Source organism: Globicephala melas, chromosome 7 (genome assembly GCF_963455315.2).
Source record: "Globicephala melas chromosome 7, mGloMel1.2, whole genome shotgun sequence".
NCBI lineage: Eukaryota > Metazoa > Chordata > Mammalia > Artiodactyla > Delphinidae > Globicephala > Globicephala melas.
Window position 1 is genome coordinate 11284457 of NC_083320.1, and position 23526 is coordinate 11307982.

At 35.6% G+C, this 23526-nt stretch overlaps 1 protein-coding gene across 10 annotated transcripts in view; it reads right to left on the reverse strand.

Annotated features, from left to right (window-relative positions):
* Positions 1-277: 277 nt before the first annotated feature.
* Positions 278-23526, reverse strand: part of MFF (mitochondrial fission factor) — a 34661-nt gene continuing 11412 nt past the window's right edge. For 5 of the 10 annotated variants that reach the window (XM_030884135.3, XM_030829946.3, XM_030829879.3 and 2 more), the window contains 7 exons: positions 18484-18572; positions 15666-15740; positions 10445-10603; positions 6784-6816; positions 5209-5268; positions 1964-2048; positions 278-1133 (listed from right to left, as the gene is read on the reverse strand). In XM_030884135.3, the coding sequence (XP_030739995.2) occupies positions 1002-1133; positions 1964-2048; positions 5209-5268; positions 6784-6816; positions 10445-10603; positions 15666-15740; positions 18484-18572 (633 nt within the window). In that variant the 3' untranslated portion in view covers positions 278-1001. The remainder of the gene's footprint in view (positions 1134-1963; positions 2049-5208; positions 5269-6783; positions 6817-10444; positions 10604-15665; positions 15741-18483; positions 18573-23526) is intronic. The other 5 variants (XM_030884267.3, XM_030829810.3, XM_030830001.2 and 2 more) reach the window with 5 other exon arrangements.

The window sequence follows — 23526 nt, forward strand, 5'->3', positions numbered from 1 at the left end:
CACTGCGCCACCAAGGAAGCCCAACTGAAGGTATTTTTAGCTGAACCACTTTATAGACACTACAAATTACAAAAACAGCTGTAACAAAACCAGCGCCTACCACTACCAGGACGAAGATCTGAAAGGAAGCAAGTGGGTTCTTACTACCTGCCAAGTCATTAATTGCTTTCCTTGCTCCAGAGCCGGGAAAACTTAGGTGCATATAAAGAAACATAATATGGAATATAGCTCACAGCACAATATGATGAAATAAAATCTTTTGATACACAAATATAGCTTTGGTTGACAGTTTATTAAATACACTACATTTGTACCTTATTCTGTAGTTTTTTAAATCATTCACACAAGGACTTAGTAAAAATGTACTTTATAGAAAACCATCTGCAAAACTAAAATAAAAATAAAAATGCACATTTTGCCCTCATCTTAAACTGCTGAAAATGTTAGGAATTATTTTATTGAAGGTGATCCTGAAACATGAGGTGACTTGAGTTTATTAAATCTGACACCAGACCATGACTTCAGTAGTGTTAATGTTGAAATGTGGATGCAAAAATGTCTATTAACTAAACTGTTTAATCTAACAGTGTTTGAGAAACAGGACAATATAAAGTATTATTTTTCCTTTACAGACACTTCTCTAAATCCATTTTCTGTACACTTTTTTCTCTCCCATTCATAGAATTAGCTGTGCAGATTGATGAGGCAAAAACAAAACAAAACAAAACAACAAACAAACTAGGTCCTATTTACAAAACATGCAAAGGGAGAATTTTAAGTAGGTGTTATGGCAGAACTGGTTAAAACTAAATACAGTCGAGTGACAGGACATACCTTTACTTCTGCAAATATAAGTCTTTCCCCCATCCTTTCTGGGAGAAATACATTTTCAGGGTGGGGACTGTAAAACGGCATACAATGCAAAGACAGAAATAAAGAGGTTTGCAAATTCTTTATATTTCCAGCTGTTGAGACAATATTTTTGAGAGTTGAGGTTACCTCTAGCGGCGAAACCAGAGCCAGCTATTAAGCAGCCAGAATGCTACAGTAATTGAATACATGACCATTTCTCTTTTAGCACGTTCTTTGTTCTCCTCTTCCAGAAGTTGTAGACGTCTATTTAGTTTGATTATCTAAGTAAAAAACAATATCAAAAAATGAATAGAAGCTTTAATGCATGATGCAATCAGATTCTTACAAAGTAGTTTAATTTGTAAAAAGAATTATTACAAACATGAAGAGTTTCATTTGGAGCAAAATAAAGAAAGCTATATATAGAAAAAATGTTACCCACGACAGCTTAAATTCACGTAAATTCTCTTATGAGCTTCTGTCACTCAGCTTCAGTTTTTCACCTTTAACCTGCTTTCACTGTTTTATGCCTTCTCTGAGTTACTAAAAGGATCCCAATAATTAACCTACTATAGTGGGCCCTGTGACCTGCCACCCTTCAGGACTAAAAGGCTAATTCTCTACCTGTTAGGAGTGTCACTGGTTGACAGCACTGTCCTCGGCTTTGGTCCCTACTGTGAATAGCTCTGGGCTGAACAACTGTCTTGCCCAAGTTCATGCTCCCTTATGAAGGCAGCATGAATCCACCGACTGGTCGGTGATGGGGTTAAAAGGCCCAGGCCGCTTGCTCCAACTGTGAAGGGTCATCTCAGCTTCAGAGCAATTTATGGATGCACTGGTTTGCTTAAAATGTTAGGATTCTTTGTTATTGGCTAGAATTACATCAATCCATTTTGGTAATACTGCTTTATGCTGATCAAAACATGTAAATAGTGGTTTAATATGTCTTTAATCAAAATGGGAAAGTCAATTATGGTTTAATAAATAGTTTGATAAAATATTTTAATCCATGGGTTCCACTGGACAGAAAATGATAAAATGTTAGGAACTACCACTTTAAATATTATATGAATATAATTTAGGATTATATGGTATTTGGTACATTAAATACCTGTCGTCTTAATGAAGCTGCATCTACAACAGTCATGTCATCTGAGGTTCCTTCAATCGTTGTATCTATATGTGAAATGCCATACCTAGCAGATAAGAAATAAAAATATGATTTAATATTAGAATAGAACTAAAAGTACCTGGCAAGTCAAATCATGTAATATATTGTGTAATGCTCAGAGAACTGTTAAAAAGACTGGTATTTAACAGTACAAATTACTAAAATATTTACCAATCTGAACGGGTACTAACAAAGGAAAGGAAAGAGCTTAGCTTAACAACTACCTACAATACTAGGAAGGTGTGCTGAAAGTTTGAGAAAGAGAAGAAACCCTGACTAAAGATATAAATAAGGAGACACTTTTCAACTCAGAGGGATGGGCAGTGTTAAAAAGGATACCTGGCTGAAAAGATTTGAGAGCTGCTGTGCTAGCATATAACGAAATACAATTCTCCCACCATCTGATGTCTGTATGTGGTTCCTCAGAAGTCCCTGCTGAGACTCATGGCAGGGAACACAAAGTAAACAAACTCCAGCTGAAAAAGGAAGACTCTGATCATGTTCTATTTCTCCTACTCTTCTCAGTGCCTCTTCTCTTGCCATTTCCACTCTTCACTTCTTATTTCCAATTACTTATTCTCTACTGTGTCTCCATAGAAGCAATTATAAAATCACCTGAATACATCCTGTCACTACATTCAGATCCAGAATTTAAATACTATAATTAAGAAGCAGTGTATAAAATAATACTGGAAAGCCACTAAGACAAACCTTAGAGAAACATTAAAAAGTATTTCTTGTTCAAATGCAGTTACTTCTAAAGGCGCACCGATTTTTAAATGAATGACAATAAACTTCTGAGATACAAATGCACACAAATGCTATTATTCCTCTTTGCCCAGATTTCCACTTTTAAAATATATTTTAATTAAGATACAATTCACATACCATATAATTCACCTCGTATATTTATATCCTTACTATTTGAATCCTGTATGGTTATTTCAGTAAAATGGCACATTAACTTTTCCAAATGAGTGGATCATAAATAAACTGAATTTAAAAGTTACTCCTATGTAATCTACAGAGTTGGCACATAGAGCGTAATATTGATATTTTTAATATTTCAAGCAAGTCCCTATTACAAAAAGCATATTACCACACAAACGTGTATGAAGAGAATTATATTTTTCCTCCAGACACGTTAAAGACAAGTCTATTCAGAAAATCCTTTTGTTACAAATGCCACTGAAAATAATTCAAAAATACTTTAATAAATAACATAGAACAATTTTTAATTGTATAATCCTGCAGTGTCATCATTCTGAACGCTGATTTTAATTACATAGGTTGCAGTTTCAATGATAGATGGTATGTACTGACTTTAGATAATCTAGAACAATCTCTAAATGTTCTTTTTAGGGCTAAATTAACTTACTTTCTCCTAATCTGCCCCTTCCTTCATGGGAACACAGCAAATATACTGGAATACCGAGAGTAACGGCATCAGATAGAGAAGTTAGCTACTAAGTTAGTAGGTGCTAAGAACTATGGCTTTACAAACATCTGAGTTAATTATTCCTTTGAACATTAAGCAGAATTCTTAAACAATTAGTGGAAAACATAAGGGTTGAAGATTCCTCTTCTCTACACTTTATCCTCAAAATAAAACTCTTCTATTTCTGTGAGGTCATACATGAGATAAATAATTGGGAAAAAAACAACAAACAGTAGAAGCAATTGCTTCAAAGGTAAAGGGACCCAGACTGAAGAGAGAGAATGAAGTGTAACTGAAAGGGACTCCCCACAATTTAGATCCTGAACTAACTAAGGTTTTAAATATCTGTAAAGGAAATCTTCATTTGCTAAGAAATCTAAGGATATGACAAAAGACTTTACTTGTGTAATTTGACTTAAAACTAAAACCTGTATTGATCAGAGCTAAAAACTCTGTAAGAAATCTAAGTCAGATCACTGCCTGAAAATACTTTCACAGAAAAATAAAAGGATCACAAACTTACGAGAAATACACAAGGAAAAACTTAAAACGGACTGAGTTAATATTGTAAAAAGAAACAAGTCAGCGGAGTGGAAAGGGACCCCTAAGGACACACTTTTCAATTTTCTAACCTGAATTCAGTATTAATGAGAAACCAGTATTTCCCTCTTTTCTTGCCTAAAAATGAACGTGCCAGCTTGCTTCCTCTCATCATAGAAATAATGCTGCCAGTTTTTTTTGTTTGTTTTTTTCTTTTGCGGTACGTGGGCCTCTCACTGTTGTGGCCTCTCCCATTGCGGAGCACAGGCTCCGGACGCACAGGCTCAGCGGCCATGGCTCACGGGCCCAGCCGCTCCGCGGCATGTGGGATCTTCCCGGACCGGGGCACGAACCCGTGTCCCCTGCATCGGCAGGCGGACACTCAACCACTGCGCCACCAGGGAAGCCCCTACTGACAGTTTTAAATCTACTGCTACAGATAATCAAGTTCTGCTTAAAATAAATAAAACTGGCTCTGAAAAAATTACAGAAATGCTATCTGTAAATACTAACCAATTTTTTATTTTTTTTTTTAACCCAAGAAGTTGGGAAATGAGATTTTGGCACCTGAGAACCTCAAAGTATTCGTATGTGCCATTCTATCTGTCCTTGTGCATGACAGGAAGAAATAACTACTCAGGCTAAGCATATCTGAAAGTGTGAAAGGGACAAAAATAAGAGAGAAAAGCTTAATCAACGGATGACAAAAATTCTTAAAACTAAATTCTCTTTCTAAACATTTACCTTCTCAGGTTACCAATGCTGATTTCCCCCAATTTAAGATGATGCTTTACAGACACATTTATCTACACACTGAAAGTGACATTACAGACAATTAACAACTAAAAAGGAAATGCTGGACAGAACCTCAGGCAACAATTAAAATGATGCACATAAAACAAGGTTTAAGATTATTTTTTTCTGTGTTTTAGTATGACCGCCAATAAGCTATTAAAACCATGTTTAAATACCCTGTCTCTGATGTTCCCATGATAATGTATCGTAACTGTTTTTCTTTATACTCTTTTGGCCAAATGTCATGAATGATTAGACTCACTGTTCTCAGAGAAAAACAGGATGTACTCAGGGAAAAGCTGTAGAGATTCAAGCTATAATATAAAGGCGTGGCTGCTACATGCATTACGTCCTGCAAACTACACGTTCAGTCAACTCTCTACCCTGGTAATTACAAAGTCTCAAAGTTTACCTGGCGTTGTCATGATGAGGGTTAGAGGTGGCGGCAGCAGACCCACCACGCAACACAGGTCTAAGGCGGGTTTTTGCGGGAGAAGGCACAAGACAGAATCAGGAACCAGAGAGTAACAAGATAAAAGCAAAAATAAGACAAAAATAAGACAAATAAATGTCAAATATGTTTGTATGTTTCAATACAATATATTTCAAACACTTCAAGTATCTTTGTCTCACTGTCCTCCACTTTATGATTTTCATAAGTTTAGTATCTTACAATGTGTTAAAAAACAAAGGGAACCTACGTTTTTCATAACAAAATAGCACCAGCATATAATTTTTTTGGTGCTTATATTTTGATTTATGAAATTCAAGACAGAGGACAACTCTGTTCAAAATGTATACTTTCTCTCTTCTAGTTGGAAAAAAAAATCACCAGCAACTTTAGAAGCATGTCAAGAACTGGTTAGTAGCACCTGCATCATCATGGTTGCTCATCTGATATCAAAGCTCTATCTCAAAAATTTCAAGAAACTCCCATTTCTCACAATTCCTTGCCTCCCACCTCATTAATTTTGCTTAGTGCCTGATACCTTAATATAGCTGTGTCTCATTCAAACCCTCAGCTCTCAAGAGCAAAACTGCAAGCCTCAGCTCTGGAGCTAAGGAGATCAGGGACATGCTCTGAGGGGCATACTGCAGCACATTACAGGAAGTGCAATCAAATATGTGAGTCTGACCTTGAGACAACCAGAAGCGACATACAGGACTGCTGGAAATGAAGATTAAGGTGCACTGGATTTTCACCGAGTACATACTTTGATTCTAGAGGACAATTAGTTCTCTACCTAGGTAAGCAGTAACCTTTCCAATAAATTTTATTTTATTTTTTAAATCAGAAAACAAAAGCTCTATGTGGTCACTGGTCAATTCCCCAAAAAGTAATCAGCAATATTTATAACCAGAGAAAGGAGACTGGGATATAGAACCCATATAAGGATTTGAAGAATTATTACATTCTATTTTGAATGTCTCCTACTCTACAGACGGATCAGGTTTTGTCTGAATTTAAGTATCAAGACAATTCTTATAGTAAACACTTAGTACCAAATGCACTATTTTTTTTCTGCAAGTTGGCACCGCTGTAGAATTTTGGTTACAATACAAATCACTATTTTATGTCAGGTCAGTTTATACAAGAAAATTTTAATGTTTAGCTTGTATGTTTCCTAAAGGCACTACTGGTGCTTAAAGAAAATTTCCAGAGCCTATAGGATAAGAGACTTTTGGGTCAGATGTTAGACTTCTATTTTGTTGGCTAAACAACAGTGAAAAATTACATATGCTTGAGACAGGTTTTCAACTCATCCCATCCTACTAATTAATTTATTCTGTGACATTAGGAAAACTTACTTAACTACAATCCTACACTACATTAACATAGGAAAGGTTAAAAATGAAGCCACCGCTTTGTCACCTAAAGCTTTTTCTAAAAAAAACATACATTGCTCAAAAGGAGCTGCCATATTCAACATATTCCACCACAGAGATTCCCCTTTTATGATGCAGAGCCAGAAAATAACACAGTTACCTTTCACAACGTATTTCATTTTGTCTTCTCACACTGGCAATTGACACATATAATATAAAAGTAAATTAGAGGGGTATTTGGCAAAGTTAGAAACTTCAAGTACCACTTTCTACTCTATGACTTAATACATTAAAAAATCTTTTTAAGTTTGAAAATATGTTTTGTAATTAAAGTGGCAAAAGGGAATGAGATTCAAGGCTCTACAAGTTCCCGCATTAACTTGTATACTGACATTTTTGAGTAAATAAATGGTCTGACTTAGTAGAATATGTTTCTTTGCTAAAAAAAAAAGGAAACTTCTACAGTAAGTAAACAGTTTGGATGTATCAGGAATTATATGAATATTTTAAAAATTAAAAATTTAAATTTAAAAATGATAAATAACAAACACTGTTTCAACTGCAACTTTGCATTTCTAGGTCTTCCAAATAGTATATTTATATGGATACCTGCAAAAAATATAAATTATTTACATACTGGTTTCTCATTCTGTTCATTCAAAGCTAGTATAATCTGTTAAAGAAATAATCAACCTCCCCCCTTTTTTGGGTCATGCCACGCAGCATGCGGGATCTTAGTTCCCTGACCAGGGATCGAATCCTCGCCCCCTGCAGTGGAAGCGTGGAGTCTTAACCACTGGACCGCCAGGGAAGTCCCTCAAGCTCCTTCTAAAAGTAAAACTTAAGCATGCTGAACATGACTAATCTGTCAATACTTAAATCATGTTCTTTCATACGGACTAAGTTTCTTTTTAAAAACGTTAATATTTTGCATTGGCGAGTGAGATACGGAGCTCTGGCAGGTGTCAGAAGACATGAGCATCTCATAACCAGCAAGGACTAAACAGCATTTTAAATGCAAAGAACACACCTGGTGCTTGTCCCAGGTGTTTTGGTGAATTTTTGACACCTCAGTTTTCCAAATGCACAGCACTGACCTATGTAAATAAACCTTTCTAATGTATACCTAGGATTTAACTTTGTTTTCAGATGAACTTGGTTTTAGATCATGTAAGTGCTCAAGATGAGAAAACAAAAATACATAAACCTTTCAACAGTGTCCCTCAAAGTATAAACTAAAAATAGTTCTCATGCCAAACAACTGTGAAAATGCATTATTTTATGATAATAAAACAGGCAGACAGGTTTTTTTCTTTCATTCTGCCAAATAGTTCTAACTTAATTTAACTATACCTAATGTGATGGCTTAAGACCAAAGATAAGATATTGCATTAGCGTAACAGCCAGGAATAAAAAGCAGAAAGGAAAAAAAATGATGTACAGAGCAAGGAACATAAAAGCACTTAAAACTTTATAAGCAGTATTATTTTATAGTCATGCAAATAGAACATTATCCAAATTTCACATTCCTATTTCTTATATCTGGTAAGTCATGCTAGACAGTTCTCGTAGTAGAAATAAAAATTGATTTGGCACTTACAACTCTGATTAAATCCTGCTGAACATCTGATCATAAGAGATTTCAGTGCAACGGGGAAAAAAAAACTTTCAAAATTGAAAGCACCCAATAACACTAATGAGAATCTAATCCTCCAGGCTCCAAGGTGTGTATCCAGGAGCAAAGAATTATTAATACAACTACTTTATGAATTTTAAAAATCTCATTTGAGTGAATAAGAAAAGATACTTCCTTCCCAAAAAAGGAAATTTTCGTTATCAATTTATTACAATTAAAAAAAATCACTTAAAGCTCAAAATAGTTTTTTTATAAATAAAAGAATACAAAGTAAATTTTATAATTAGTAAGATTTTTGTACTTGTGAGCTTGAGGCAAAATTTTTCCATTAAGGAGTAAAAAAATCCAACTATGTTTCCATATACTGCACTGAACTGTCTATATGTAGGGGGATGGGACAAATAATTTTAACATACTGGGGCTTTGTCATCTAGCTTTTAATCTATATAGGATTTATAAACATCTTTCTCATTCAGATATTTTCACTATAATAGCATTTGATATGATGTAATTTGACCTAATAATCTAGTCTCTTCTAAGGACCTATTTTAATTAAAAAGTTAAAGAGGATACCTGGTGAAGAATAAATCTATGTTAAGGAGGGAGGAGAAAACAGGGCTTTGGAAATATTAGTCAGGTGCCAGGTACTTTATATTCAATATCTTTTTAAGGATCTCCCATGACACTAAATAAAGAATTTGAGTCCATTATCCCTATATCTTAAATAAAAGCAGGAGAGGGGGGAAGATTCCTCATAAGAATCCAGAAAACTAGGTTAATATTAGTATTACCCTTCTTTTTAAAAAATAGATGAAGAAAATCAGGCCCAGAGAAGCTAAGCAATTCGCCCAAGGCCATCATGTAGCTATAGCTGTTCAGTGGGGTGGATCAAGATTAAATCTGACCCCCTCCCTTGATCCATGTTTTTTTCTTCTGAACCATGATGCTTCTTACAGGCTCCAAATATCCTAAGATAGTCCTTGAAGCTTCAAAGAGATTAGAGGGACTCTAAACCTTTGGGGAGGGAGATAAACACCCACACATGCATATACACCTATACATGAATACATATGTCCATAGATGTATATATAATTTTCCCCCTGCCATGAGTTTTCTCTTTTATGCTCTTTCTGGTACAGCTTTAAGTCCTTGGACCCACACATATGGGAGCCCTGGGAAGGGTCAGAAACACCAGTTGAGCAGCAGGAGGTGAAACACCTGGGGCTTATGTGAGGGTCAAAAGCACTTAATAAAAAGTTTGTTCAGAGCAAGTCATAAGACATATCAGTTCCTAAAGTAACAAAAAAGGTTTACTGAAGGGCCAGCTGAATTTATTGGGAATTCTTCAAAATGCAAAATTAACAGTCTAAAAAAATGATCATGAAAATTCAAACACTGACTCACAGAGTTACTACATAAAATGTTTAGAGTTGAAGTGAAACTGACTGTACCTTCCTCATACTATGCCAAAAAAGCTCCCAAATTCCATCTTTTTAAAACACCATCTAGTAATGAAGCAAGGAGAAAAAAGTATTTGAAATAATGGCAAACAATTTATTTGAATGAACAAAGTCTAAGTATACACTACTAATGATTTTACTTGGAGATGTTCGAAAGTTAGATACACTATCCATACTGAAAAAAAATCAGCATTAAAAAGACAACAGCACCTGGGATTTTCAGTACAGGTGTGGAAATCCCTAGTTAAGAGGAAAGAAAAAAATCGTCCTGGCAGCTACACTGATATCATCTTCTCAGATTTGCTTCCTAATCCAACCACATTAGTAACATAAATGAGTGAATCAAAAGACTTACTGAAGAAAATGAGTACAGTTCAGTCCAACATCACACACTCAATCCAAAAGTACCCCTCAGCATAACCAAAAATGGAATCAGGTACTTAAAAACAGGTCAACAAAGTCTTGGGAAAAAAACCATTATACTTCCCGTGTATAATTAGTTATTAACTGAATTCCCTCCCTGACTGAAGAGAAGTTAACAGAACCTTGTGAAATGTGAATTTTGGACAATAATTTCAAATTAAAAGAAAGCAAAGCAAGCTGTTTTAAACCGCTGCATCTGAGAAAGAGACAAAGGCGCGAACATAAAAGGAAGACACCACAGTCCACTCATGAGGAGCCAAAAGACAGGCGGTAAAGTTGGCGCGAATCACAGGGCCGATCACCTGCGGCTTTCATCCAGCACATCCAGGATCTGCTGGCAAGCCCTACGAGTGGAAGACTGGATAAGCGACAAAATGCCACGAGCGGAGGAAGGATTAGCTCCATCTTCAGGTAGCATACGGGGAGGACAAACCCGAACCTGTTGTGGCGATGGTGTCACACTGTTTACACAAGCACAGCAAATGAAGAGAAAAACACTCAAGTCAGATTTGTATAAAACTTCAGCTCAGCAGTTTCCCCAAAATTTTAAGAATTATTAAAATTCTTAATTTTACAATTATTTAATTTAATAATTATTAAAATTATTAAAATTTTAAGAATTTCCCCAAAATTTCCCCCAAATTTTAAGAATTATCGTTTTCTTGCCCATTTTTCCCACCCTTCATTTTCCCCCAAAAGAGTCAAGCCAAAGAAGTTAATAAACATATTAAATTGCTTTAAAAAACAGGCTACCATGCAGTATCTGTAACTGTGGCTTTAAACATCAAATTGAACAAACTGAATATGAAAGAACAACTTTAAGAGGGAAGAGAACTATGGCAAGGAGTATATTCAACCCCCGCTTAAGAGAAGCGGCATTCTTTGCTTTGTGTGTATATTCCAATTCAGTAAACCAAGCCTCTAACAAACAACACTGTACTGCAACTTATGGATGGGCAGAACAGTCAGATAGAGAATTCTGGTATATAGGCGTCAAGGTTTACACACATGAATCCAAAGTGATTCCATGAAAATGCCATTTCAAATACTTCACAAAGACAATGAAGCAATCTGAGTTTATGACGAGTAAATTTAAAGATGAATTAAAGTTTCAGAAAGCTAACAAAAGCATTTTGATTACTTAATTACATTAAAGCATATGTTCCCTAGCTAAATGACTAAAACATAAAACTACTCCCAATTCTGTGAATACAATGAAAAGGTAAGGATGGATGTTAAACAGCTATTTCTGGGTTGCTCAGTGACAGTGACCTTAACCATTCTTTCACACGTGAGTTGCGATTCACAATTTCTTTGGCTCCCCTGACAGCACCTCCTAAAAGCTGAGAGCATTTGAATGAAGCAATTTTACAATTCTAACCTGAACTCTTTACTTTCAGAGGCCTGTCTAATGTTAGAGCATGATCAGCCATATGAGGTATCTAACTGACATATGGACTTGGCATCTGGTTTGTTGTAAGAGGTGTTGTTACAAGAGGACTATGGGAAGTGGGCTCAATACTTTTTCTCAGTGTCAGGGCAAGAACGCCTTAGACTAAACCTCATCCTTTTGTATTCTGCACAAAAGGGTGAAAGTGGAGCAGACAGTGAACGAATGAAAAGATAAAAGATTTTATTTTGATTTGTGTAAATCTTTTCTAACTTAACATGTATTTGTTTGGGAACCACAAAATAAGTGCAATAATGTTTGACAGGGGTAACTGTCGTCTAATATTATTCCCAGAGTCCCAGAAAATTAAAAACAAAATCTTCTCCACAATTTTGTGAATAACTTTCAATGTCTTGATGATCCAAAGTGAGAAGTACAATAAACATGAAAACCATGTTTTCCAAAGACTACTTAAAAGACAAAGATTTAAGCCAAATCTTGGCACACTGAGAAATTAATCTGTCAGGGCTGATTCACCATAGGAATTAGGCCTAATCGTGTCAAGATAAATGCAATTTTTCAGACGCAGGCTCATGGATGGTTACCTTAAACATCTGTCCACAGACTAGGAATCTTCTGTAATATATATAACGTATCAACAACAGTATATATATATATAGCTTATCAACTGACCCACAGTACTTGGCAAAACCCACCCTGCGTATCCAAGAAGAGTGAAAGAATCAGTATATCTGGGACTCAAAGTCTAGGTACTAGCCTTGCACTCATAATTCTCTTTAGGCAGCATGGAGAAAACCTGAAGCTCTTGCTCTTTGTGAGAAACCAGACTGAATTCTTGTTAGAAAAGTGTCACCAGAGGCAGGAATGGAGTGGCCAGTTCTGTGTCAACATAAACAGGCAATCCATCTTACACTCTTCTTGATAGCAGTGCCAACATACCTGGATAAATTTATACTTAAGCAAGTTTTAAAACACTAATCAGTACAATATCTATTGATATAATTAAAGCATTTGTCTTCGTATTTTGGGGCTAAATTGAACACTTCACATATCACTTTGTACTAGCAAATAAATTAGCTACATACATATTAAAGTCTATAATGATCAATATTTAGAATTATAATCTTACAGCAAAAACGCCGACAAACTGAATCCAAATCCATGAAAAAAGTTTGATGCATTTTTGCCCATTAAAATTTTAAAGGAAAGAAGGCTTCCTTTTTTTTTTTTTTTGCGGTATGCCGGCCTCTCCCTGTTGTGGCCTCTCCCATTGCGGAGCACAGGCTCCGGACGCGCAGGCTCAGCGGCCACAGCTCACAGGCCCAGCCGCTCCGCAGCATGTGGGATCTTCCCGGACCGGGGCATGAACCTGTGTCTCCTGCATCGGCAGGCGGACTCTCAACCACTGCGCCACCGGGGAAGCCCAGAAGGCTTCCTTTGATAGAACTCATTTTGTCAGAAATAAGCAGTAGGAATTGTTTATTTAAGTTCTAAAAGTACAAGTTTTTCCTGTCCCTGCACAGGAAATCAGGTAATCTAGAATAAATTATTTTCAGATTAATTGCAAGGAATTCTTAACATGGAATGCACAGAAGACTGAGTTTTAAAAACAGTCTATAAGATCACTTTCAATTCTAAGATTCTATGATCACATAAAACTGGAATATGGTATTAAATGGAAAAAAATCCTACATGGTCTGTAATTGTAACTTAATAAGAAAACATGTTTATGAAGAAAGATAAAAGTTAAATTAAGTCTTCATCAATACTAGTAAAGATATTTCATCAAAGACTAATATTAAAAACATATTTGGACTTCAGGTTGTTTCTGAAAAGAAATTAGTTTCAAAGATTAGTAAGAAATTTGACTTTTCATTAATGTACATGGCAATCTTTCATAAACAGCAAAAACAGAGTAGGAAGCATTTTATACAACACTTTAGGCAGTGTACATATAGATTAAATGCCCTTGATTGTTAATATTTATTTCTATCTACAGATGAACTGAATGATTAAATCATAAGATGACCACAGTTCACCCGAATTAGAAGAAACAGTCTAGCAATTCTTTCTTCTTCAAGCTTTAAGCAGTCTTGCAAGTCTCTTTACAAATAAAAAAATTTAAACTCAGCCATAAAAAGGAACGAAACTGGGTCATTTGTAGAGATGTGGATGGATCTAGAGACTGTCATACAGAGTGAAGTAAGTCAGAAAGAGAAAAACAAATATAGCATATTAACGCATATATGTGGAACCTAGAAAAATGGTACAGATGAACCGGTTTGCAGGGCAGAAATTGAGACACAGACGTAGAGAACAAACGTATGGACACCACGCGGGGAAAGCGGCAGGGGTGGTGGTGGTGGTGTGATGAATTGGGAGATTGGGATTGACATGTATACACTGATGTGTATAAAGTGGATGACTAATAAGAACCTGCAGTATAAAAAAATAAATAAAATAAAATTCAAAAAAAAATTTAAGATCGAAAAAGAATAAGCCCCATTTTAGCAACTGGTCTGATGCTAGCTGGGATGTCCAGCACTGGCATCAACTGTGACAGGAAACAGTTCAGAGTTGAGTTTCATCTCTGTCCACGCATCCACCCAACCAAAGTGGACTGACTTTTTGGCTTTTTTGTTTGTTTGTTTTGACGCATGAAATACTGTGAAAAAGTAAACATATTGCGAAGGCACTGAGATTATTTAAGCAGAAGGTATAATATTAGTAATTTAATAAAAAGGCATGCTGATGATAAATTGATCCTAGTAATGTTATAAAACAGCAAAATCTGTTTTATCTCTTTCTTTCATAAAAGATAAGGACATTTTCGGGCTTCCCTGGTGGCGCAGTGGTTGAGAGTCCGCCTGCCGGTGCAGGGGACGCGGGTTCGTGCCCCGGTCCGGGAAGATCCCACATGCCGCGGAGTGGCTGGGCCCGTGAGCCATGGCCGCTGAGCCTGCACGTCCGGAGCCGCCTGTGCTCCGCAATGGGAGAGGCCCATGTATCGCAAAAAAAAAAAAAAAAAAAAAAAAAAAGGTAAGGACATTTTGAAGAAAGCACTTACATTTACCATGCTATTTCATTAGTAATATCTCTCTCTTATGCTTACAGGAAATCTTACTACACAACTGCTGAGTAAACAACACTAGCCAATGTCAGAACTCAAACTTAAAAGACTTACTTGGCATAACTATGTCATTATTACAAGGTAAGTCCAAAGTCAAACACCTCTTTCTGTGTGGGTTGTCATAGGAACAGTGTTTCTCAAACTGTGAGGATTATCTCTTTGGTGAGGGCCCAGCCTCTTCCAAAAATACAGTAAAGGTAAGACAGTAAAATGGGGGAGAAAAAATTCTCACTGAAACACAAATTCTGTACCATTATGGTACAAATTCTGTACCATAAAATTTCTTTTGAAATTTTAAATAGAGAGAAAGCTTTAATTTATTGCCACTAAGGTAACTGACTAGTTCTTAGAAGCATAACAAGAGAATGAGAACAGGAGAAAAATCATTGCTTGCCAGAGTGGCTTCTGATACTTAAGAACTACATTAGCTGATGAATCTTATACTGCACGCCAAAGTGCCCCCTCCCCTTAGGAGGCCAGTCATTCCCACACCTAGTTCTAGCACATGTACAGAAAGAGTGGGTTTAATGATCTCAAAATATTCTTCCAAAGCATAATTTTAATCTATGGAATTAAAAAAAAACTTAATGACAAACTACACTCAGACTCTTTGTCCTTTTGGGTGAAAATGAACAAGAAAAGATAGTATGCTAAAATTTTCAAAAAGATTGGGATCACTGAACCTTGTGCCAACCAGAGCAAAATGAAGGAAATGTAAAAGGATGCTTGGTGTAAACTATTCCCTTTTACTTTCACCCTTATACCCCAAATCATACATAACTTCCTTGGTCTAGTTATTTCTTTTCTTGACAAAGTGTATGATGACAGCTTGAGAAATCCTGAAACAGAGGTACTAAAAAGCCAAACAGTAAAAGAATTAGGGCATTACATGCCAATTACCTGGTGAAATATTAGTATAACAAAAAGCCTGCAAAATTAGAACAACTCCTATTTGTGAAAAGCAGAGCAGATAAAATCTTACGTGTACTCCGGTGCAGAAATCGGTGCCTGGAACCTTGAAATTTTATTTCTTGGAGCAGAATCTGATCTGTGCCACCTTAAATAATAATTATGCTTCTTTTTATATATTCAGCTTTTATAACACAAACAGAAAGCTAAATACGATTCTACTGGTCAATCGTTTCTGTGTCAATAGCTGACAATAATCAATCCTATTGTCTCTTGCAGGTAAATAAGAAAACAAAGGCCAGTGTTTCTGCTCTTATACCCATATAGACTTCTATTCTTAAAGCCAAGGAATAAATAAAGTGGAGGCAGGCAATGGTTTGTGCACAATGACACATAAGGAATCTCACATTACAAAGAAAAGACTACAGTAGGTAAAGACAGGAAGAGTCTAATAATTACTTTGGTAGAGGTAAAATACAGCCATGTTATATTAATAGTTTCTTCCTTACCACATTGCCAACATTAAATACATAGTGTGCTCATTATATTAAAATTCTAAAGTTCACTCAATGTAGATTCTTAAAGATGAATACAAATATAAATGATAAAATTAATAATGGTAGGAGAAGAAAGGGCAAGGTTACATTATTAACAAAAAGATGGTTAAGTATGTTACCAGGTAACGGTAACATAAATAACTACTAAAACAAAAAGTATGGTTGAGTAATGTAAGCATTTCACTGCAAAAATTGTATAGTTAAATATTCATGTTATTTTTACTACCAAAAATTAAAACATGAGATTCTGTTTTATTTAAAAATGCCATTAAGGCAACTTAAAGAAACAAAGAATTCAAATATTAGTTAACTTTGTTAACCTTTTCTGTTATGAGGACTTACATTATAGGTAACTGCAAAAATATCTATGAACTAATCATTTACTATAAATCATACTTCACTAGGCTGGTTTTTATATATAATAGAGCTGTTTCCTTTCTCTTCAACTTAACTCAGCTATCAATAATATATACTTTGTGGGGGAAAAACCCAAAAATGATGCTATAGTAAAACAGTCCTGTTTTTATTTCACTAACGGGAAGTTTCAAAGTAATTACGGACCTAAAGAATAAGCCATATCTTTATATAATAGGAAAGTTTATTAGAAACTTTTGGTGCCTTAGAAAGTATTACAAATAGAAAATAACAAAAGCCCTCAGGTGTAAGTTTAATCATTCTGAGAGGGTACTAAATATCAAGAAGCTACCTTCACCATAAATTATATGGTCTTTTCACCATTTGTGTAACATAATCGAATATATTCTAGAAAAACGGATTCCATGGACTGGCTGACATCACTGTAAGCCAGGTACTTTCAGGGAAACATACAGTTATCATAAAAACTTCGTATTAATAATGGTTGAACCTTGCAGATAGGCCTTCCCTGAAGGAGACATATATTCTTTTAAACTTACTATCTTCCCATATACCCCTTCAGAATAACTCTAACTACTTGAGGAGACATTTAAAGCTTCCCCAAGAAATGAGAACTGTTATAGTTCTCCTTTGCACCTAACACAAAAAAAGAGAGATCCTACCCCTATCAAAATCCCTTCTGCATCCTTATACTCTTTAGTCAAGTCTGAATTAGAACTTGATATGGTTTAACAGAAATAGTATAATTGCATTGTGCTCTAGTTATTTTGTATGTAAATTTAAATGTTTTGCTTTTACCTAGATTTGCAAGCTCTGTGAGAGACGTATCATCTGATTCTTTGGCCGTTCCCAGAGAAACTAATATGGACTTTCCTGGTGGTCCAGTGGTTAAGACTCCACATTTCCAAAGCAGGGAGTGCAGGTTTGATCCCTGCTCAGGGAACTAAAATCCCATGTGCCGTGTGGCCAAAAATAAAAGTCAGTTTGAGAAGCTAATATGATGCTTGATATCAAATATGGTTCATGGTGAATGAGCTTATGAAAACTGACTGAAAATTTAATGAGGAAGAAACATTAATTTACATTAACAATCTAAATCATCAATGGCTTTGAGACTTAAAATTCTGACCAGTTTTTAAAGGGATATTTTATTTTTTAAAACCCATTAATTTTAATAAAACAACAAAAAGCACTTGCCCAATTTAAAACATCTTATAGAGGGGTAGCTTTAAGATCAGGGTATAATGTAACCAAATGAGCAAGAAAGGTTGACACAAATAGTCTGTTAATGTATTTAAATTTTTGGAAAATGACAGGGATCCAAGAATTCAATGACTCTGTAGGCAGAGAGCTAAAAATTAATCCTGGAAAGTAAAAAAATTCGACTTGCTTACGCTACATTGTTTACCATGGCTCATAAGAAGCAGAGCTGGAAAGGGCTAATCCTGTGATAATCTTATGACAAACTGAGTAACTTGAAAATAAAGATGCTTCCTTAATAAATTGTTTTCCTTTTATTTTATATTTTTCCCCCCAACTTATATGCTAGATAAGCATTTTGGAAGGCTACATAACTGAGCACTTACTTTTGTCAATTTTTCTTAAGTATACTTTATAGGAGATTTCCAAAATAAGCAAATCATATTTATAGAAGACTATCATACACATAGAAGAGGATAACAGGATTGAAAAATTCTCACAACTAACAAAATGGTCAGACTTTAAGGCTATAAAGAGTATTGCAAAAATATAAAGTTGATGTAAATGTATAGTAGATTTCAAACACTATTAGAATTATTTTTTTCTCCAGGTTCTTAGGCATAAAACATACACTTCCTCCTCTTTTTTTTAATATTTGAGAGTTTAAAAAAGGAAATAAATTATTTAGAAAAGGATAGGACAGACAGTATATGGAGAAAACTTAATGAAGGAGATACAATGCTTAGTGGTTCTACTCACATGGAGTCAGTCCTGACCAGCTGTCCATTTTGGCGAACAGCATTTTCACTCATAGAGCGTTCTCTTTTTAGCCTGCCAACTGCACGGATCTGTTAGGCACAAAGAAGGGGAAAGGAATAGAGAATATTCTTAATAGCCTAGTAACTGCTTAGCATCAAAAGGACCTTTATCAAAGACTAGCCACAAAATTTACAAAGAAATAACCAAGAATTGCTACCAGGTATGTGTATTATACGTAGACATGTTAAAAAAAAGAACACCCTACTTATTATAATGCAGATAAACTTAGGAATGCTTATCTTCTTTACAAAAAAAGTTACTTCTAGTTTCTTTTTAAGTATCAATCTTACTTGGTACAATTATTAATATTTTTATTTATCATAATTTATACAATATACTTACATTATTTAAGAACAATTTACAATAGTTTTTAAAGGCACAAACACTATAGGACATGGGATACATTTGTACTCAAGTAAGTGTTCCTGGCTTCTGGGGTTAAAACAAATTCAGATTTGGTTGGATATCTGAAAACTAGACTTAAAAAAAGTTTTACTAGCTTAAAGGTTTTAGCATTCTAGAAATAGCCACAATCTTCCATCTCACACGCTCTTCTTACAAAATGTTATCGCTGACCTCTTTCCATTAAGGAATAGAATCTATGTTCCCTTCCCTTGAAATTGGGTACTCTAGTGACCACTGCAGAGATGATACAATGTGACTTCTGAGGTTAGGTCATAAACAACAATAAGGCTTCTGCCTTTTTCCCCTTCCCCAGGGGAGCTGTTTGAGATTCGAACAATGACACCATGACGTGAGGAAGCCCAAGCAGCCACACAAAAGGCCATGTGTAGGTGCACCAGCCAATAATACTGGCTGAGGTCCACACAACAGGTAGTATCAACTGACATGTGAGTGAGTAAACCTTTAGATGACTGCAGCCTCAAGCTGTGTGAGTCATAAACAGCCTTTGATACTTCAGAGCCTAGGCCCAGATAATATACAACAGAAATAAGCTTTCCTCATTATTCCTGATGCAAATACCTCACCCGCAGAATCCATGAGCAAAATTATTTGTTTTTGTTTCAAGCCACTAAGTTTAGGGTGGCTTATTAAGGGGCAATAGATAACTAGAACAATGGTAATCATTAACTTCACTTCTTTTTTAGAATTTTTTTTTCGTCTTTTTTTTTTTTTACTACAAACACCCATGGCAACTTAATGGTTAAAGAAAAATTTGAACTTTACTGTAAAGGACAACTGGTGTGTGAAACAATAGACTTGATAATTAAGATTTTCAAAAATGCACACCCAGTATCTATTAATGCTCAAAGACTTGGGAATAGATTATCAGGTTATAAGCACCATCAAAACAGAATAAATCCTGTATTTCATGCCAGCAAAACTTAAAACTACTATGCAGCATATAATTTCAGAGACTGGTTTAGATTTGGTTATGGTTGTAAACCATTTACCCATCTAAACAAAAGAAAAAAAAAAACAGAAAAGGAGTCGGTTCAGAGCCTACTGCAAGAGTTCTTTACAGTTAAACCAAAAATCAAAATTACTTGAAGGCATTTATATATAAAAACTAGCAGCTCCACAATCAAATACACTTTACTCATAGTGAGCAGTACTGGGTTGCTTTGTGAGAATCCCACTGATGCTTGCCTGCCTACCTACCTACTGAACAGTTGTGCTTGCTTTTTCTAGAGAACTGTTCTTCCACGTTGTAGGGATCAAGATGAATTTCCTACTATATTAGAACTGTTCCTCCTGCTATGTGGTAAGAACTAACATTCAGCAGATAGGAAGAGACAGGACAAGACAAATTAGTCTATGACTCCAACATAACCTGACAAAGTAGAGGATCCTAGGTCTGTTATTTTCGCCATTTGAGACCTAATTTAAATTATATCTTAACAGGAACATTAAGCTCGACATTACTAACATATTGAGGAAAAAGACAACATAAGACAAAAGCATATATTTGTTATGCCTTCATATGACCAGCCTGTATACTGTAATACCAAAGAACTTTGATACTGCCTGAGGTGATAAGCAACACGGTGATCTTTAAATACTTTCCCCTTTAGTTCACAATCATGATGGTTGTTTTTTTCAATTCAACAATTTTTAAAAATTAATTACATTTGTTCCCAACATTATTGAGATCCAATTGACAATTCAAGGTTTTAAAATGTCATTCAGAACCATCCTGCATTGATTACCCATTATAAAACTTACATGCACTCCTTAGGCTGAGAAATACAGTTTCCAAGCTTCAGGTAACTTCCTGGAAGTTAGGTCACAGGGTCTTCTGTGTCTAATTACAGGCATAAAATTCTCCTCTAATGTGCTTATACTCTGAGTTACTTTCGATTGTTCACAGAATCCTGGACAAATCAGTGTCCCCGAGGTCTTTGTTTACTGGTTCTCTAGATTTATCTAGAGCTTGTCTCTCCTTCAAGAATCTGCTCAGATGCCTCAGTATTTTCCCCTATACTGGTCCCTGTTTTTATTTTTTTATATAATGTTTAAAAGTTACACTCCATTTACAGTCACTACAAAATATTGTCTATATTCCCCATGTTGTACAATACATCCTTGTAGCTTATCTTACACCCAATAGTTTGTACCTCTCACTCTCCCATCCTCATATCCCTCCCACAAACTGGTAACCCTAAGTTTGTTCTCTATATCTGTGAGTCTGCTTATTTTTTGTTATGTTCACTAGTTTATTGTATTTTTTAGATTCCACATAAGTGATACCATATAGTGTTTGTCTTTGTCTGGCTTATTTCACTTAGCATAATGCCCTTCAAGTCCATCCATGTTGCTGCAAACAGCAAAATCTCATTCTTTTTTATGGCTGAGTGATATTCCATTTTGTGTGTGTGTGTGTGTGTGTGTGTGTGTGTGTGTGTGTGTGTGTGTGTGTGTGTGTATACATGGCACGTCTTCTTTATCCATTCATCTACTGATGGACACTTAGGTTGCTTCCATATCTTGGCAACTGTAAATAATGCTGCTACGAACACTGGGGTGCATGTATCTTTCTCGAATTGGTGTTTTTGTCTTTTTTCGGATATATATACTGATTCCCGTGTACTCCCTTTTTTAACAAGACACTTGTTTTACTTCTCAATACATACAAAATAAAAAACTGTAATTATATTAAAACAACCAGTAAGTATTACAAGCACATAGATCCTACCATAGCCTAGTTCTTCATAACCACTGTGATTACTAAACAACCCTCAGAAAATCTGTAGCAAAAACTAAGATTGAAAACTGATTTCTGAAATGTTTGTGTTATGCCTTTCATTTAGGCAGTTTTTTATTCTTTTTAGTATTTTTAAAACAATTTTACCTTTTTAAGAAAAGGATTTCTTTTAATTCTGTCCAGAGAGAGAAAGGGAAATCCTCCACTTTATCATTTGGTATAATCTCAGTGAAAAATGGAGATTTATCCTCAAATAGTATGTAAGTTAGTTGCATTTTCAGTTAAGAAATAAAAAAATATAACTATTGAATAGAATTATTCAGCAAATTAATGAATACTGATCCTCTTTTTAAAAATAATAGTTCAGAGACAATCTGTGAATTGCTGTGGGACTTTTATTGGAAGAGGTAAAGCAGAGTTAAAAATGTGGGCCAAACAATCGGGGTGAATAGTCTTACCCCCCAAAACATATTCACTGTCCAAAATTTAAAATAATAAACTACCTGGAAAAATAATTAACCCAATGGGAAGGAAACATGGAATACATGTGTCAGCAGTGAATACAATGCCCATGCGATAGGGCCATGAAACAGTAACTGCACAAAGGATGTGAGTGCACATCTCTGAATCTTCCATGGATGAATGTGCATACATACATACAATTAATTAAGCTGTTCTTTTTCCTCTTCTCTCCCTTTTGCTCCATTCTACTCATCACAGCCCCAGCTCCTCTTTCCACAGGAGGGGAAAGGAAAGGGAGTTAAACAAACCATCACCAAATTGTGATCAGACCCACATTCATCAGCTTCTCAATTTTCAGAGCTACTGCCAGGACCCTTTTAAGTCCTTCTGAGTGTCCGGGAGTCCTTCCGCATTTCTTTTTCGTTTTTTAATTTTTATTGGAGTATTGTTGCTTTACAATGTTGTGTCACTTTCTGTTGTACAGCAAAGTGAATCGGCCATATGTATACATATATCCCCTCTCTTTTGGATTTCCTTCCCATTTAGGTCACCACAGAGCACTGAGTAGAGTTCCCTGTGCTATGAAGTAGGTTCTCATTAGTTATTTATTTTATACATAGCAGTGTATATATGTCAATCCCAATCTCCCAATTCCACATTTGTTTTAGGACGTGCCATATGGCTAAGTCACTCATTACACTTCAGGTCAACTATGTACTTTCACTTCACATCCTAGAGGCTGTCATGGCAATTGAACTGGACCATCACCCGGCACTGATAACCACCTGCTACGTCCTTACAGACTGTTGGATTACAGATCTAGAGCCCTCTGTTAGACACCCATGGCCTTTGTGTTGTCCTTAATGACAGCTTCTAGAGCAGCTGCTTTCCAAGTGTATTCTTTAAAGCAGTCAGTTCTAACTGGATATATTTCCTCCTAGCCCTTGAGCTAGACACTTTGTACATGGTTGCTGTAGGATCTGGCATCCTGTGTAAAGCTTGCATGGCCTGGATACACTTCTTTTTCTGAAAACATTCATTGCCTTTGTTCTTTTCCAAAACCAGGTCAGGGTTTATACAGACCAATCTTCCCAATTCTTGGGACATTTGGGGTTCACTGCTGTTCCAGATTTATTGCAAAAATGAATGGCTTTCTCATCCTTCTCTTCTTTGAAGTAGAAGTTGCCAATTCAGGCAAAAGCTCTTATAACCTGTCTTTAGTCCAATTTGTTTCCTCTTCCCACTTCAGTGGTCTTCTCACAAAGCTCTTGGCCATTTATTGTAATTGATTTTTTCAAAGAAAACCACTGCTTGAGTGATGGGATATACTGATGGAGTCCAAATTTTTTACTGGG